This window comes from Equus asinus, chromosome 13 (assembly GCF_041296235.1).
Source record: "Equus asinus isolate D_3611 breed Donkey chromosome 13, EquAss-T2T_v2, whole genome shotgun sequence".
Lineage (NCBI taxonomy): Eukaryota > Metazoa > Chordata > Mammalia > Perissodactyla > Equidae > Equus > Equus asinus.
The window spans coordinates 4,147,133-4,165,961 of NC_091802.1; the positions used below are offsets into that span (position 1 = coordinate 4,147,133).

The 18,829-nt window shown below is 36.5% G+C and overlaps 1 protein-coding gene across 36 annotated transcripts in view; it reads right to left on the reverse strand.

Moving 5' to 3' along the window:
• The window catches only part of NCOR1 (nuclear receptor corepressor 1), a 154,709-nt gene that overhangs the window by 37,691 nt on the left and 98,189 nt on the right, over positions 1–18,829 (reverse strand). For 19 of the 36 annotated variants that reach the window (XM_070481978.1, XM_070481982.1, XM_070481975.1 and 16 more), the window contains 7 exons: positions 17,192–17,321; positions 14,129–14,324; positions 8,729–8,902; positions 7,801–7,961; positions 1,308–1,428; positions 1,108–1,209; positions 664–764 (listed from right to left, as the gene is read on the reverse strand). In XM_070481978.1, the coding sequence (XP_070338079.1) occupies positions 664–764; positions 1,108–1,209; positions 1,308–1,428; positions 7,801–7,961; positions 8,729–8,902; positions 14,129–14,324; positions 17,192–17,321 (985 nt within the window). The remainder of the gene's footprint in view (positions 1–663; positions 765–1,107; positions 1,210–1,307; positions 1,429–7,800; positions 7,962–8,728; positions 8,903–14,128; positions 14,325–17,191; positions 17,322–18,829) is intronic. The other 17 variants (XM_070481989.1, XM_070481994.1, XM_070481985.1 and 14 more) reach the window with 5 other exon arrangements.

The window sequence follows — 18,829 nt, forward strand, 5'->3', positions numbered from 1 at the left end:
GGGGACCACACTTTAACCACTGTCCTAGGGAATAAGAACAAAAGACAAGAAAGAAGAAGAGAACAGAAAACTTGTGACAGGTACAACACGTAAAAGCACAGGATTCTGTTCACAATTATTTCCCAAAAGAGGACTTTCCTTTTCCAGATGTACATTAATAAAGAGACTAAGGACTGTTTTACACTTCAAACTAAAATTAACATCTAACTGAGAAAAAGGAAGACCTTTTTTTAATCAAAATTGGCAATTTATTTAGCCTAAAATTGGAAGAAGATATTTGATTTTTGGTGCTTTTGTCAATGTCATCCATATTTCCTAGCTTAGCTTAGCTTAGCATTAGATTCTAGCAAGGCAGATTACATACTGAGACTGCAGACCTTCATTTTCACAAGGGGCAACAAAACCAAGCAAATAATTTATAAGGATGTGCTTTTCAATTTCTATTTAAGCTGAACACATAGTAAAAGCTTTGCCAGGAAGACAGGGAGAGCTGCATCAATTAGAACTTGTTTCTTCTGCCAATTTGCAAATAACTGATCTTTTCAAATGAACCACAGTACAGATATTATAGTTTGTGGTCAGGAAGAGCCAAAGATCTTGAGATTTGACTTCGAGTTTGCTCCTTAGGCATTGTTCAGTACACTAGGAATGATCATAACTAACCTGAGTGATGGACCCACGCAGGGATGGGATGCTCTCCACAGAAATTTTGCTGGTTGGAGTGCCCCGAGTTATACTTCCTTCTTGAATGGCTCCTGTGGTACCTGAATAAAAACATCATTAGCAAATTACACTCCCTACCTCTGCAAAAAACAACAAATAAAATCAGCCCCTACTTGAGTGAGGGGCAAAAAGCGGAGGAAACAGCAGCACAAAAAGAATAGTTTTAGTTTTACTGAAATGTACTTTTAAAATAATATTGCAATTATTAAAAGGGATTGCTGAAATATGAAATTTCAAAGTTTTAAAATCATTTTTGTATGGAAAGAAAACAAATTTAGACTTTAAACTCTCTAACATAACCCATCTTTAAAATATTTAATGACTTCCTTTAATAAATTTATTAGGGACAAAATTTTAATATTTCTGCCAAACATCATAGTTTACCTCTGACCACTCCTTCATGTTGTGCCCTGACCAATAAACCCTCAGGCTGTGAGTTTTGGCTTCGGGGAGAGAATTCTTCCTGCTTGATGTAGGGCACAGTGGCTATGGACCAAAGCAAGAGAAACACGAAGAGATCAAGTGCTGTATTACTGTCAATGGTGTTACAAACGCAGGAACATTAGGAGTATTTACTCACTGACCTGATTTGGCAGACTCCTGTTGCCGTGGCAGTCCAAGAGAGATAGAGCCCACTGAAGGCTTAGCTGTTTCTTGAGTGTAGGAAGCCTGATTATGAGAAGTCAAATAAGTGCCAGGTGTTCCCTAAAAATAATTTTAAAAGACAAAATAACAGTCTTTCCACAAGGTCAACTATAAATTTAATGTTCACATTTCTGTTTATAAAAATTTACACCCCTACTGCCCCAAATTAAGAACAGGTATTTTTAAAGCAAGAAAATCCTTGTCAAAGAGTGCTTAAATTACAAAACATTTTTAAAGGGAGCAAGAAACGTCTTCCGAAATTACCATAATTTCATGTAGATAATATTTATTAGTAACAAATTACACAAATAAAGCACTTAACAGTATACTGAGAATGTAAGCTATTATTATTAACAATATTTATTCCTCTTAAAAATGCTATGGGATAGTGATATCAGTGAAAATGGCACAGTAGGGACTTCCAAAAACTCTCCTCCATAGAGGCAACCAGAAAACAAGCAAAAATTATAGGAATCAACCTTTTAAGAACTCTGGAATTAACCAAAACCTTACGTACATCTGGAAGCATTTATTCAAGAAAAATAGTGGAATATAGGTAAGAACAATGAGCTTTGTGGCATGTGAACTTGCTCTTCTGTGACTCCCACATACTCCCCCACAACCCAAAGCTCTGTGGCAGCCTTGAAAATCAACAGCCCTCAATCGTGGTGAAAATCAATAGCCTAGAAGCCGGGAGAGGAGAAAGAAAAGGGTTCAGTGCCTTAAAAGCCTTATTCCCAGATAACTGTCATTATGTGGCTTGTCCAGTGGTTGCCTGGGAGACCCATTTGCAAAGCTGTCTTTATTAGACCTGAGTGTGGTAGAGAAGGAGATGCATGCTTGTCAGAAACACTGAGAGTCAACTGGTTAACTTCTCTACTGCCTAAGGCAGTAGATAACAGCTAGGGCAAACAATGGGCTAACCAAAAAGCTTAAAAGAAAAAGCTAAGAAATGAGATATTCATAGGGGGTTTGGAAAGTGCCAACATATTCCTAAGAATCCAAAAGGCCGTGTGCATGTGCAAGACTGTACGTTTGCCTAGGAAAGACATGAGAAGGCCGTAAGTTCTCACCTCTGGCTGACCTCAAGGCTCCATTAAAGCAAAGGAAGTAAAAACTACAGGAGAGTTGTCAGTTGCCTGACGGAATGTTGAAGGTATGCCCAACACACAGAGAGCCCCTCAGTAAAGACTGGGAAACTTATTAATTGTAACTATTAAAATCTCTGTCCAATCATTAGCTGACCATTAAGTTGACCAAACAGAGATTTCACTGGTTACACATGAAACAAGACTACAGACTTTACAGAATTAGTTCAGAAAAGTCACTGAACTAATAAACAACAACAAAAACAAACAACAACAAAGCCTAGGGAGAGGGGAGAATCTGATTTCCAGAGTGGCCACATTAAATTATGCAAAATGTCTATTTTTCAACCAAAAATTACAAGACATGAAAAGAAACAAGAAAGTATGACCCATGCAGGAAGAAAAAGAGCAGTGAATAAAAACTGTCCCTGGGCTTTAGACTTGCAACAAAGACTTTAAATCAGCTATTATAAATACGTTCAAAAAACTATAGGGAACCATGTCTGAAGAATTAAAGTTTGACAATGACATCTCACCATATAGAGAAAATCAACAAAGAGAAAGAAATCATTAAAAAGAACCATATAAAAAATTCTGAAATTGAACAAAAGAAAAAATAAAGTAGTGGGAGTTCATCAGACTAAAGAGCTTCAGCAAGGCAAGGGAAATCAGGATCAAAACAAAAAGACAACCTACCAATTGGGAGAAAATATTTGCAAATCATATATCCAACTAGGGGTTAATCTCCATAATATATATAGAACACATACAACTCAACAACAAAAACACAAACAACCCAATCAAAAAATTGGCAGAGGATATGAACAGACATTTCTCCAAAGAAGATATACAGATGGGCAACAGGCACATGAAAAGATGTTCAAGATCACTAATCATTAGGGAAATGCAAATCAAAACTACAGTAAGATATCAACTTACACTCGTTAGAATAGCTTTAATCACCAAAATAAAAAATAACAAATGTTGGAGAGGTTGTGGAGAAAAGGGAACTCTCATACACTGCTGGTGGGAATGCAAATTGGTGCAGTCACTATGGAAAACAGTACGGAGATTTCTCAAAAAATTAGAAATAGAAATATCACATGACCCAGCTATCCCACTACTGGGTATTTATCCAAAGAACTTGAAATCAATGATTCAAAGAGACTTATGCACCCCTATGTTCACTGCAGCATTATTCACAATAGGCAAGACATGGAAGCAACCCAAGTGCCCACTGACCGATGACTGGGTAAAGAAGATGTAGTATATACATATATATACAACGGACTCAGCCATAAAAAAAAAAGACAAAATTGTCCCATTTGCAACAACAAGGATGGACCTTGAGGGTATTCTGTTACGTGAAATAAGTCAGAGAAAGACAAACACTATGTGATTTCACTCATATGTGGAAGATAAACAAACACATGGACAAAGGGAACAGTTTACCAGGGGGAAGAAGGTTGGAGGGTGGACCTAAGGGTAAAGGGGCACATTTATAGGGTGACTGACAAATAATAATGTACAACTGAAATTTCACAATGTTGTAGACTGTCATAACCTCAATAAAAAGAAAATTCAAAAAAAAATTCTGAAGTTGAAAAATACAAGAACTGGAGGAAAAAAATAAAAACTCTCAGCAAACTAAGAATATAAGGAACTATCTTCAATCTGATAAAGGGCACCTATGAAAAGTCTATAGTTAACATACCTACCCATGAAACACTGAATGCCTCTCTCCTAAGATGGGCAACAAAGAGAGCATATCATCTTCACCACTTCTATTAAACATCGTACTAAAAGTTCCACCCTAGCCAGTTCAATAAAATAAGAAAAATAAAAGGCATAAGGTTTGGAAAGAAAGAAGTGAAACTGTCTTTATTTGCAGATGACGTGCACACAGAGAAAATCCTAAGAAATCTACCCCAAAGCAAAATAAAAAACCCTACCAGCAGCAATAAGTGAATATAGCAGGAGATAAGGTCAAGATAAAAAATCAACTGTTTTTCTATATACCAGCAAGAATTGCAAAATGAAATTTTAAAAAATAATATCATTTATAAAAACACAAACTACATTAAAAATAATCCAATTAATTGAAAATAAATCTAACAAAATCTCTACAGTGAAAACTACAAAACACTGCTGAGAGAAATTAAAGACCTAAATAAATGGAAAGATAAACATGTTCATGGATTAGAAGATGCAATATTTTTAAGATTGTCATTCCTATCCCAAATTAATCTACAGATTTAACGCAATCCTGAACAAAATCCCAGCAGAGTGTTTATATGGAAATGCAAAAGATATAGAAGATTGAAAACAATCTTGAAAAATAAAAGCACTATAGGACTTATACTACATGATTTCAAGACTTACCATAAAGCTGCAGCAATCAAAACCGTGGTGCTGATAAAAGGATGGGCAAATAGATCAATGGAACAGAATAGAGAATCCAGAAATAGACCCAAATATATAGTGAAATCGTTTTTGACAAACGCACTAAAGCAATCAAATGGGAGAAAGACTTTTCAACGAATGTTACCGGAACTATCAATTACCCAAATGGATAAATGAATGCCCATCCTGACCTCACACTGTACACAAAAATTAATTTGACATGGATCATAGACCTAAATGTAAAAGCCAAAACGATAAAGCTTTCAGAAGAAAACCTAGGAGAATATCTCCACAGCCTTGGAGCAGGCAAAGACTTCTTAGAGAAAAAAAAAAATTATACATGTGGACTTTATCAAAATTTAAAACTGCTTATCAAAATTTAGCAGTAACAAAACACACAAGCCAAAAATAGAGAAAATATTTTAATAAACATATCTAACAGACCAAAGAAGATATACGGACAGCCAACAGACACATGAAAAGATGCCCACCATCACTAATCATCAGGGAAATGCAAATCAAAACTACACTAAGATATCACCTTACACCTGTTAGAATGGCAAAAATAACCAAAACAAAAAGTGACGATTGTTGGAGAGTTTGTGGAGAAAAAGGAACCCTTATACACTGCTGGTGGGAATGCAAACTGGTGCAGCTACTACGGAAAACAGTATGGAGATTTCTCAAAAAATTAAAAATAGAGGGGCTGGCCCCGTGGCCGAGTGGTTAAGTTCGCGCGCTCCGCTGCAGGCGGCCCAGTGTTTCGTTAGTTCGAATCCTGGGCGCAGACATGGCACTGCTCATCAGACCATGCTGAGGCAGCGTCCCACATGCCACAGCTAGAAGAACCCACAACGAAGAATACACAACTATGCACCGGGGGGCTTTGGGGAGAAAAAGGAAAAAATAAAAAAAAAAATCTTAAAAAAAAAAAAAATTAAAAATAGAAATATCTTATGACCCAGCCATCTCACTACTGGGTATCTATCCAAAGAGCTTGAAATCAGCAATTCCAAAAGTCCCGTGCACCCCTATGTTCACTGCAGCATTATTTACAATAGCCAAGACGTGGAACCAACCTAAGTGCCCATCAACAGATGACTGGATAAAGAAGATATGGTATATATATATACAATGGAATACTACTCAGCCATAAAAAAAGACAAAATCGTCCCATTCACAACAACATGGATGGAACTTGAAGGTATTATGTTAAGTGAAGTAAGCCAGACAGAGAAAGACGAACTCTGTATGACTCCACTCATAGGTGGAAGTTAAACATAGATACAAAGAGAATTGATTGGTGGTTACCAGGGGAAAGGGGGGGGTAGGGGGAGGAGACAAAGGGTGAAGAGGTGTTCCTACAACATGACTAACAATAACATACAACTGACATTTCACAAGGTTATAAACTATCATAATCTTAATAAAAAGTTAAAAAAAAACCACATCTAACAGAGAACTCTCATTCATAATATATAAAGAACTTCTACAATCTAATAATAAAAAGACCCAATAAAAATGGATAACAAGACCTAAACAGTCACTTCACAATCAGATGTACAAATGGTCAATAAGTATATGAGAAAGGGCTCAACATCATTTGCTGTCAGGGAAATGCAAGATAAAACCACAATAAAATGTTACACACCCACTAGTATTACTAAAATAAAAAAGACTGACAAGAGCAAATGGAGCAACCTGAAGGCTCATACGTTGCTGGCAGCAATGTAAATTGTAGAACCACTCTGGAAAATTATAAAGTAAAATATATATATACTTAGTAATTCCACTCTCAGGGAATTATATAAGAGAAATGAAAGCACATGTCTACAAAGAGCCCAGTACAAGAATGTTCATATCAGCTTTATTCATAGTAGCCAAAAAACTAGAAGCAGCTCAGGTTTCTATCAACAAGAAAATGGATAAACTGGTATGTTCATACAATGGAGTATTATTCAGCAATAAAAAGGAAGAAACTGGGGCTGGTCCAGTGGCATAGTGGTTAAATTCACGGGCTCCGCTTAAGCGGCCTGGGGTTCACCAGTTCAGATCCCGGGCACGGACCTACACATTGCTCATTAAGTCAGGCTATGGTGGCGTCTCACACACAAAATACAGGAATATTGGCATAGATGTTAGTTCAGGGCCAATCTTCACCAAAAAAAAAAAAAGAAGAAGAAGAAGAAGAAGAAGAAAGAAAGGAAAACAAAGAAACTACTGATACACAGAAACTTGGAAGAATTCCTAAAACCATTATGCTAAAGTTAAAGAAGACAGACACAGAAGAGCGCACCATTGTATGATTCCATTTACATGAAGTTCTAGAAAGGGCAAAACTATGCCAACAGAAAGCAGAACAGACATTGCTTCAGGCAATGAAGAGGAGCCTGCCTGGGAAGGGGCATGAGAAAACTTCCTAAAGTGACAGAAATGTTCCATAACCTGACAGGGGTGTGGACACTGATTGTGCACATTAGACAAAACTACACTGGTAAGATCAGATCATAGTGAGGGAAAAAAAAAGTAATGCACCTGGAAAAAAAAAAGAGAGATAACAGCCAAATCAGAATAAACTAAGGCTTACCAATTATCTACAATTTAATATTTACAGCCTTTACAACAGTTAGTCACCAAACAGCCTAGTATTTGAAAACATTCCAGTTACATTTACACCACGCTGAACTTCAGGGCACATACGCGTCCTCCGTAAGTTAAATCAGACAGCGTGCCGTGGCCACTCAATCCGAGCACATAACTCTCACAAACTTCCTGCGTGTGGCATGCAGGACAGTGATGCTGCACCTTCTGGCCATTTTCTCTTCATACATACACAGATTTTTATTTGTTAGGACTCTGACAAATTATTATGAGAAGGAGGGAAAATTTTTACCAAAGCAATATTCCACAGGAAATCTACCGCGAAGGGAAGCCATTGTACCTGTGAGATGGAGCCTCCCAGTATAAAAGACGGTTTTTCTGAAGCCACTGTGGTTTTGGACGATGGGATGAGAGGAGGAGGCGGCCTAGTGGGTCGAGTTGTCGGGAGCCGAACCCCTTCAGGGAGGTTAGTTATCACTTGATGTGGAGCAGGCTGAAGGACTTTTAAAAGAAGAAACAATGATTTAAAATCGTCAATTTCCTAGTTTGCAACATTCTACCTATCTCAGTCATTCCTGAATTTTTAAATCACAAATTATAAGTGCAAGATGAAGCCAAGGATGAACATTTCTATTTTAAATTTCTCTTTCACTTGAAATAAACCTGTATACATGTTCAGGTCACAAATGATACTTGTGAGGTTTAAATATTCAACTCCCTGTCAAACCAGAGGTTTCAAGCTGATGTTCAGTTCAAACTATTTCTGCTTAGCATACGCAAATGTCAATCTTTAATAATTTTTTTTCTCCCTCCATCACTCTTTGGACCTCACAACAGAGGTGAGAAAAAAGCGTGCTTCTTAGGAATAGCCAATACCACAACTAAAGAATATACAGACATGATTGACAACCGCTTATATGTCCTCTTTGCATCTTGCATAATTTGAGAAACATTTACTGATTCTGGCTCTCACAGACACTTGAATTTCTAGAGGGGAGGTAGAATCTCAAGACTTTTACAAAGTACATGTACTCTTAAAAGAAAAGTCAGTCAGTGCCACAGCATACACCTGTGAACACAGATTTCCCAGTGGCCCAGGGAATCTGAACTGAATACAACTGAGGATGGAATGCAGAGAAACAAAAAAGGAATGTTGAAATAGCAAGGACATGTCCTGGAAGAGTAGCTTTTTCATGAGATTAAACCACCCATGTCTAACATCTGTAGGGAGATGGCCAGCAGCCACTGCACAGAGGAACAATATTTACCTGGCGGGACACTATAGCGGGCTGCACTCATATCAGGCTGTGGAGCGGCTTTACTGACTTCTCTTGGAGAGAGCCTACACGGTGATGCTGACCTTGCTGCAGTATTGTGCATCTGCGCTTCCTGTTCTAGAGCACGTTTGACCTCAGCATAAGGCATATAGGCGACTGATTTTCCTATGAAAGTTAAAGTTATCAAAATAAGGGAAGAACCCCAAATTAAAATAGTAAGTGTGAAAGGACCAAGCCCACATCATCCAGGGGCAGATCCGACTAGATACTAATATCAAGGTCTAAAATTCCTTGGGGTGGGGAGCAGTCCACCCAGATAGAGTAAGAAACACTGTAAGTCTAAATCTTCTGGTGTACACACCATCACTTTGACCTAATAAAATCCTCAAAAATTCAATCACGATTTTTTCCCTTTAAAGGACAAAGAATTCTCCTTCCTCTCATTAGGAGAATCAAGTGTTTCATATGCAATAAAGATCACACCAGTAACCATCAGATTATTCAGCCTTTCTGTGAATTGAAGTCTGGCCTAAATTAGAGGTCAGATCTCTGAGGATTTCAACTCTTAAAATTAGCCTGTTGCAGCCCACTGCTAAATATTCAGAGAAATAAATGTGATTAAGAAATGGAAGAAGACTTTCAAAAGATGCAGATTGAACTACTCCAAAAAATCTACACGAGCTTATAAAACTATGAATTTTACTGCAATAATGCTAATGAAAGTTATTCCACATAATTCACCTCCACATAAAGTATAAAAAAACTTTAAGCATTTAAAGGGCATATTAGATAGGTGGTCATATTTAGACATAAAAAATATATATAATTTTCTCCTTTTTAAAATAAAATTGACATATTGTAATTTTGGAAAATCTCAAGAAAGTGAAAATCATCCATAACCTGAACCGTTTAGATTTGTGGCATTTTAACATCTGCCAGAAAAAATTCCCATTCATTTTATTATTCTTTTGCTTACCTAGTCTGATCCACTTATTCTTCTAGATAAATCCAAATTTAAAATCATTTTGAGTACTTCCTCCCCAAAGTATCACTGGAATTTTCATTGGACTTGCATTAAATTTATGAACACTGGAGACTTGACATTTTATAATAATGAGTTTTCTTTTTCATGTTGGTAGTTGTCTATTTTTCTATTGTTTTATTTATTTATTTTGTGTGTGTGTCTGTGTGTGAGGAAGACTGGCCCTAAACTGACATCTGTTGCCAATTTTCCTCTTTTTGCTGAGGAAGACTGTTGCTGAGCTAACATCTGTGCCAATCTTCCTCTGTTTTGTATGTGGGATGCTGCCACAGCATGGCTTGTTGAGCGGTGTGTAGGTCTATGCCCAGGATCCAAACCTGCAAATCCCAGGCCACTGAAGCAGAATGCACGAACTTAACCACTATGCCAGCAGGCCAGCCCAATAATGAGTTTTCTAATTGGGGAACTTAGATTTTTTTCATATAAGACTTAGACATTTCTTGTCAAAAATTATTCATAAATATTTTATATTTTATTGCTAAGAAAATCATCTTTTTCATATATATGTGGATTTACATATATAACTGATTATTGCAGATATATACGAAAGATGTGGATTTCTGTATATAAATTTTTTCTTGAGAAACTTAATGAACTTTTCTTTTAGCTCTAATAACTTTTCAGTTTATTCTTTTAGGCTTTGTAGGTGGATAATTTTATCCTGTGAGTAATAACTTGTCTTCTCTCCTCAGATCATTAAAACTTTCTTTTGGTTCCTTTTTCCCTCACTGCACTATAGTAAGTAATAGTGGGCATCTGGATAGTTCCTATCCAAAGGGAAAATTTATTAAGTGGAAGGTCTGTAACTGGTTTCAAACAGAGATTCATTAGCACAAGGCATAAAAAGTTCTTTGGTTTACTAGGATATTTTAAAAAACAGAAATAATTATAGTAATATCAGCTAATATGCACCATGTACTATGTTCAGAGCTCTGTGAACTACATAAATTATCTCATTTACGCTCATGACCAATGAGATTATTAACACCATTTTATAGATAAGGAATCTGGACCCAGAAGAATCACACTTAATTGCCCAACCAAGGTCACACTACCAGGGTTTTCGAAAGCAGTGTAATTCCTGATGCTGAGCTCTAAACCACAGTGCACGAATGTCTCCCTGAAGCACAGGGGGTTGATTTTACATACCTCTGGGGTATTCATCAAGATAATGGCACTCTTTCTTTCTTTGACATATTAGTATAATGAATTAAATTAAGTGTCCTAACACTGCAAATTTATGAAAAAAATCAACTTTAAAAGAAAATCACTTCTTCCTTTCTAGAGAATTTATCATGATAGTGTATTATAAATTCAGTATCTGATTGTTTTACCATTTCTAGTAAGTTTATAAGTACGTGGAAAAGCTCCCTTTGTCATAGTAGTGTTAAAGAAAAAGAAAAGACAGAAATTTAAGTTGTTCTAAATACAGCTATTTCAATCATGTACTCAGAGCTGAAAAAATAAACAAAGAAATAAACACCAAAATAAAAAAGTAGATTGAGTTGCACAGAAGCACTCTTATTTTGATTGAACAGTTCTGTTGAACCTGCGTTAGACATTCAACTCTTAGCCCATCTCCACATGTTTAAGTTTGAGTCCCTTTACTGTAGGAAAAGGCTTCAAACTAAAGTAGGGGTCAACTTGTGTAAATGTTACTGGACAGGGAAAACAATTCTTCTCTAACTTTTTTTTCAAGCTTTTCTACAGATGGAAAGGCTTTAAGCCACTTTATTTTAAAGATTTTTTTTACTTTTCCATTTTCTCCAAAGCCCCCCGGTACACAGTTGTGTATTCTTAGTTGTGGGTCCTTCTATTTGGGGCATGTGGGATGCCGCCTCAGCACGGCTTGATGAGCTGTGCCATGTCCGCGCCCAGGATCCGAACCGGCGAAACCCTGGGCTGCCAAAAGTGGAGCACGAGAGCTTAACTACTCGGCCACAGGGCCAGCCCCCAGGCTCTAAGTCACTTTAAAAGGGCACATCTACCATAATTATTTGTACCACTGACATAAGAGAAAACGAATAGAATCAAACAGCTGGATAACACATGCTGCTTATTACTTTCTAAATGAAACCATGAAGGGAAAAGTCAAAACCATGGTTCTAATTCACGTGGACCATACCAGTTTGGTGATGGTTTATATGTAAACCCGCATTCCCACTATATTTAACAGTCTTTTATAAATGATTCTATGACACTGCACTGAAAACATTTGTATCAAACATTCTACATATAAGCAACTTAACTGCAAATATATAAATGTTAGGGAGATAATCCTTTCACAGCTATAAATTCAGGAGAGATTTCAGCCACTTGTTAACCAATTACTGGATGAACATACTAGGTAGATTGGCTAAAACAAAAGCTAACTCGGGATAAAATGTAATCAACCGTTCCAGTTCATAGAGACTCACCTTGAACCAAATTGGTATCATATTAATAAACACCTTGGTCTCATATTAATCAAAAATATAATTACAGTTTGGTTTTAAGAAGACTGCATTATCATTAAAAAATTAGGATACCACTCAGATCTAAACAACATGGATTAATGTGACTGACCACAGAGAAATGCACTTCAGTTTGGAGTCTCAGAATTTGGGCCTCTGGCCTGGTTCAGTCTCTCCAGCTCCCAAATACAACTCATTTTGTAAAGCAGATGAAGAAAAGATATTGAGGGCCTAAAATAACTATATGATATACATATTAGAATGATCCAGATACTACTAACTGAATAATGTTAAGCTTTAGGATGAGTTCAGCAAATATCATTTGAATGTCATTTTTGCTAGGTTTTAATTCTTCCTCACAAAATTCATTCTGAATTATTTTGTCAGGAATAGATCAATAGACTTTTAAATTATTCTATAATTTATCATTCTCATGACAGATTTTCTCATAACAAGAATGCTCAAAAGACAAGCACTTCTGCCAAGCCCATGTATACTCTGTAGTTCATTTAATTCATTCCTTCAACATATAATTACTAAGCAGACATTGTGTCCATTGCTGAGTCAGGGATTAAGGAGTCTCTAGATGCAATATACAAAAGCCCAAAAGTTATCGTTTATACCTTCATTCAAGAAATATTCATTTAGCGCCTATTTGCACTCAGCATTGGTGAGTATTATCATTCTGGTTCACATTTTCACTAGAATAAGATTTATACTTAAAACACTAACAATCATATATTTAAAACTCTGACATAAGAAGTTCAGTGTCATGTAACTAACAACTCATTACTGGTGTCACTGGTGTGGAGAGTCAGCAGGATCAGTTAAGTACCACAGTTCCTGTTTTATATTAAATAGCCCTTGAAATCCATGGTATTCTAGGAAGAGCTCTTACTTATCTACATAAGGTATTACAAAGAGTCTTTGGAATCATTCAAAAATCTAAACCGTAATCACAGAAGACTTTAATATTCTTATATTCTAAGCATATCGCAGCATATAGTCCATAAATTAACTATCAACCAGAACACGTGCCATTTTCTAACCATGGCAGAAGAATTTACTAAAATTTAGAAATCACTCCCCTTCTTTTTTTTAAAAGAAACTGAAGTATTTCATGCACCAACTAAAAAGAACATGCACAACTCAAATCTGTCACTTGAAATAACAGTGACATAACAATGATAACAGTACCTTCATGGTATCTATTATACTCCGTATATACTAATATCCTAAATCAGGATGTATTAATATATTAGATATTATATTATATATAAAATAATGCTGAGCCACATGTTATAAAACAATACTGAACGTTCATTCTTTCTTATGGGTTCTAATCTCAGCAAGGTGGAGATACAGATAAATACAGAGATAATTTGCACTTTACAGATGGGAAAACTAAAGCTCAGAAAGGTTAAGAAACTTGTCCATGGCCACACAACTGATAAATGCTGAGGTGACAGCTGAGTCAGGGTCTGACTGGCACTATACACTACACAAAGTTGTCAGCCACCTTAACAGAGAATTAGAATATTATCCAGTTATAGGTGATTCGCTTGGAGGACAGGATAAGAGTTCTCACTTACTCTGAAAACTCAAATGAATGGAGCATAAGGCATGGCTTTTACAGTCTTCCAGCACAAAGATGAATATCAGAAAATTCACATTAACAAGAACTCTATTAAAAATGTTATTGACATCCTTTAGTAGTCAATAATACGAACATTTCTTAATCTAACTGAGGTCAACTTAAGGAAATCTTATCTGTTAGGGACAAGTGTAATAAATAAACTGATATGCTGACAAACCACAAAGGACACTACTTTTGAGTACAGCTTTGTTTGCCTTCAAAAAAGTTCTTTGTTTCTTTGTGATGATAGCTCTACTTACCTTCCCACTCTCTGTTTGGACTCTTGGAGGTGCCACATGGACTTGTAGAACTTCTACATTCCAAATCTATCTGTTCTTGCCTCTGCCGCTGTTCTTCCAGGAGCGCTGACTCATGCATTGCTTTAATATGTCGCTGGTAGAGAGCATAGCCACTCACTGCGGTTCCAATTGGTATATTACATGGGGTGCAGGAAACCTACAGGAAGAAAAAGAAATCTACATATACCAATGACCAACATTATAATAATTACCATTTGTTGCAAGTAATGCTTATTTCTGCAATATTACTGGTTGAGGTGATTTCATCTTTTTTTGCAGGGAAGGATTTACCCTGAGCTAACATCTATTGCCAATCTTCCTTTCTTCTTTTCTCTCCCCAAAGCCCCACTGTATGGTTGTAATATCCTAATTCTAAGTCCTTCTAGTTCTTCTGGGAGCCGCCACCACAGCATGGCAACTGACAGATGGCTGGTGTAGTTCTGTGACTGAGAAGCAAACCTGGGCCGCTGAAGTGCTGAGAGAACCAAACTTTAACCACTAGACCATCAGGGCTGGTTTGATTTTATCCTTTTTTAAATCAAAGTAATCTTTAAGTATAATGCTCAAAATGCTGAACAGTTACTTTCAGAACTGAACACAATATAAATCACAAAAGTTGTAAGAAAAGAAATAAAAATCAGCAATTAAAATACTTCTGTCTGCTTCTAACTTATGACGGTCAAACTCCTGGTGCCTCAGCCTGGGGTCCTACCCCTCCTCTCTCTGTTCCTTCACCAGGTAATCACATCCACTTCTGTGGATTTAAATGTCATTTACATGCTAACGATTCATAAATTTCTATTTCTAAGACATTTTCTCCAAGTTCCACACTCATAAAATTACCTACCTAACAACTCAACTTGGATATCTCAAAGCACCTAAAAATTTATATTCAAAACTGAATTTTTCCGTTTGTAAACTCAATGCTTCTCCTTCAGCAATCTCTGTCTTAGAAAATGGAACCTCAGCGGCCTAAGGCAGAAGCCTGGCAGTCATTCTTGACTAATCAATCTCCTCCTCTCCCACAACCAATTTATTAACATATCAACTCTCTTCAGGACAGAGATTAAATGTTACTTTTTCAGACAGGCCATCCTTGACCATCCAATAAAATACTGTGACTCCCTCCCCATGTTCTCACTGCAGCCTGTTCATTTCATTCACAGTACAGCACTTATCACAATTTGAAATTACGTTTATTTCTTTGTTTATTTTCTCTCTCCCGCTTCAAGAAGGAAAGAACCCAAGCTGCTCTGTGCAATACCAAATAAACAGCTCCTAACACAGTCCGTTCCACTACTTATCAATACAACAGCAGCTGTGGGAAGAGCAGAGATCTGACTTGTTTAGAATCTATTACCTCAAGACTTCCCTAGTGTTTTCCACTACTATAAGTAGGCTTTTTCACTGATTTCAACACACACACCATAATTTTCTTGGCTTTGTGCTTTGGCTTATATGTAAACACGGCTTTTCCTCCTTTTGCTGTAAAGCCAAATGCTGTTTTGGTCCAGTCAAAATATTATTTCCTATGTGGAGTCCCATTTAATTGTCTCATCAAGAAGAAAGCTTTCTTTCCTCTGAAACACTTGCAGTGTATTTTTAAACCTAACTGCATTTTAATTCATTTTAATTTTTATTATGACTCTTTCTGTCTTATTATAAGGTCCAATCTCTAAGTATTTTTAAGTCAGAGATTGTGATGCATAAATATTCCATACAGCATTAAAAATGTTGTCTTGAATGGAGCAGATATTCAATAAATGTTCATTTGAATAAATTAATGAACAAATGTTTAATGATTTTTTTGTGAGCCTATCATAAGAACACCTTTAACTTTTACCATTTATCACGTGAGACAGAAAACAAATTTTTACCCTCTGAAATAAAGCAAGAGCTAGAACATAACTAAGTAAAAGAGAAATACTCAAGACTGTAATTCAGTATCAAAAGGGAGTCGGACTTTTAGAGATTTGGAAGATTTAAGGTAAAATGTAAATAAAACTAGATTTTGAATTGTATACTGAAGTTAGCTATAATCTCTATAATTCATTCTAAATATACAAAACCTAGTAATTATTTATTCTACTACTGTCTTATGGCAAAACAAACAAAACAAAAACAGAACTTACTAATATTTATGGATAGGGCATTATATTTCTTTTGGGTGTTGTTCTTTTTTTTAAAGAAGACACATTTTGATTTTTCTTTTTAAGATTTTATTTTTCTGTTTTTCTCCCCAAAGCCCCGTCGTACATAGCTGTGTATTTTTAGTTGTCGGTCCTTCTAGTTGTGGCATGTGGGACGCCGCCTCAGCATGGCCTGATAAGTGGTGCCATGTCCGCGCCCGGGATTCAAACTGGCAAAACCCTGGGCCACTGAAGCGGAGCGCGCAGACTTAACCACTCAGCTACAGGGCCGGCCCTGAGTTTTTCTTTTCTTAATTGGAAACAACCATTTCAATCAACCATTACAATGAATCCATTTAAAAAAAAACCCAATACCTCTGACAGATGAATGGATAAACAAAATGTGGTAAATACATACAATGGGATACATACAATAAATACATACATACATATCAATCTGAAAAAGGAAGGATATTCTGACCTGTGCTACAAACATGAATTAACCTGCAGGACATCATATTGAGTGAAATAAGCCAGTCACAAAAAGATAAGCACTGTATGATTCCACTTACATGAGGTATCAAAAATAGCCAAAATGATAGAAAGAGAAAGCAGAGTGGTGGGTACCAGGGGCTGGGAGGAGGAGGAAAAGGGGAATTATGGTTTAATGAGTATAGAGTTTCAGTACTGCAAGATGAAAAAGTTCTGCACATCTGTTTCACAACAACATGAATATACTTAACACTACTGAACCGTACACTTAAAAACACTTGAGATGGCAAATTCTATGTGTTTTTTACCACAATCTTTTAAAAAATCAAGTACTCTTTAAAGAAGAGGTGTCTCTAAAGTCTGTTTTTCAACTTTACTTTTCTTACTCAGGTTGTAAACTTACCATTGGTGGGATAACAGCAGCTCGATGCTGAAGCTGTGGCAGGTCCAGTGGATTTGGTTTTAGTGGGGATGAAACGAGTATAGATCCAGTGGGGTTTAACAATGAAGGCTTTGAGTCCATAGGAAACATTCTGCAATTGTCAATAAAAAATAAATTAATATATTCTTATTTAAGACTTTAAACATACAATCACCATAATTCCTTCTAAGTTAATACGTACATACATACACACACACACATCACATTAACCTTATAAGATATTTGAACAGTAAGGAAAAGGGTTATCTACAGTGCTGATTTCCCAGGTAAAGAAAACTAACACTGATTTATGGGTCAAAATTTATCTCAATTTAATCATCAACATTTAACCAACAAAATAGTCTCGGCAAATGCCATTGTAAAATGGTAGGTCCTAATTCACCAGCAACATAGGTTACAAACTAGTTACCAATATATTGTTACAGGATGTTTCGCTAGGATCACAAAGTATATTTTTAAACATTTGAACAAATCACCACTGTTTTAAAACTGAGAATTTCACCCAAAATTCCAGATTCCTGGTTTCTCATGAAAAACGGAAAGAAATGGCAACACAGAACTAGCATTCTGGGGCCGGCCGGGTGGCGCAGCAGTTAAGTTCGCACATTCTGCTTCAGCAGCCTGGGGTTTGCCGGTTTGGATCCCAGGGGCGAACATGGCACTGCTCATCAAGCCATGCTGTGGCAGGCATGCCACATATAAAGTAGAGGAAGATGGGCACAGATGTTAGCTCAGGGCCAGTCTTCCTCAGCAAAAAGAGGAGGATTGGTGGCAGATGTTAGCTCAGGGCTGATCTTCCTCAAAAAAAAAAAAAAAAAAAAAAAAGAACTAGCATTCTCACATAGCAACAACATGCTGATATTAAAGATGTAGAAAATTGAAAGCATTATTTTGATAGTTTGGAAGTGATGTAGACTTTAGAGTGTCATTCAGAGACCACCATATATTTACAAGGAATTTCTGAATTTTAAGACTACTGTCACGCTCATCTCTTAGGATGCTCCCTTTTTAAGATTACTGCCATCTTAATTTTTCCTTAATTTATAAATATAGTTACCAAAACTAACAGTGCAAGATATAGAAAATCCTTATTTTAGATGAGATGTTTCATTAAGGAATGCTTAAAAAGGAACTACACAGCTTGAATCCACTTATGCTTACTCCAGTAAAAGTCTGAGACAACTAAAATCTAGATTATTGTGAGATGAGGGAAAAAGAGTGCTAAATGGTTGAATTTTCTGGAAAACCAATGGTTAAGTAGGACCTCTATTTTATTTCAATTCTTGTTGATAAAAATTCTAGTATCTATTATACACAAATCTCTTTGGAGATATCATCACTGTAATGTTCGATATTATTAGTCTAGTATCAAATCTCATTCTACAGTATGTAAGATACAAAACATACTGGATATGTACTGAAAGCACAGTGACACCAGGACACACCATGAAAGCTGAGGCCTGAACAGAATTCAGCAGTCTGCTGAGTAGCTTATTTGCCTCTTTCTTATTAAAAAGGGTGGTGGAGGGTGGGGGGTGGGGAACAGGACAGGGTTGAATTGGGTTTCTGATTAATGATGTTTTGGTCTAATTCACTTCT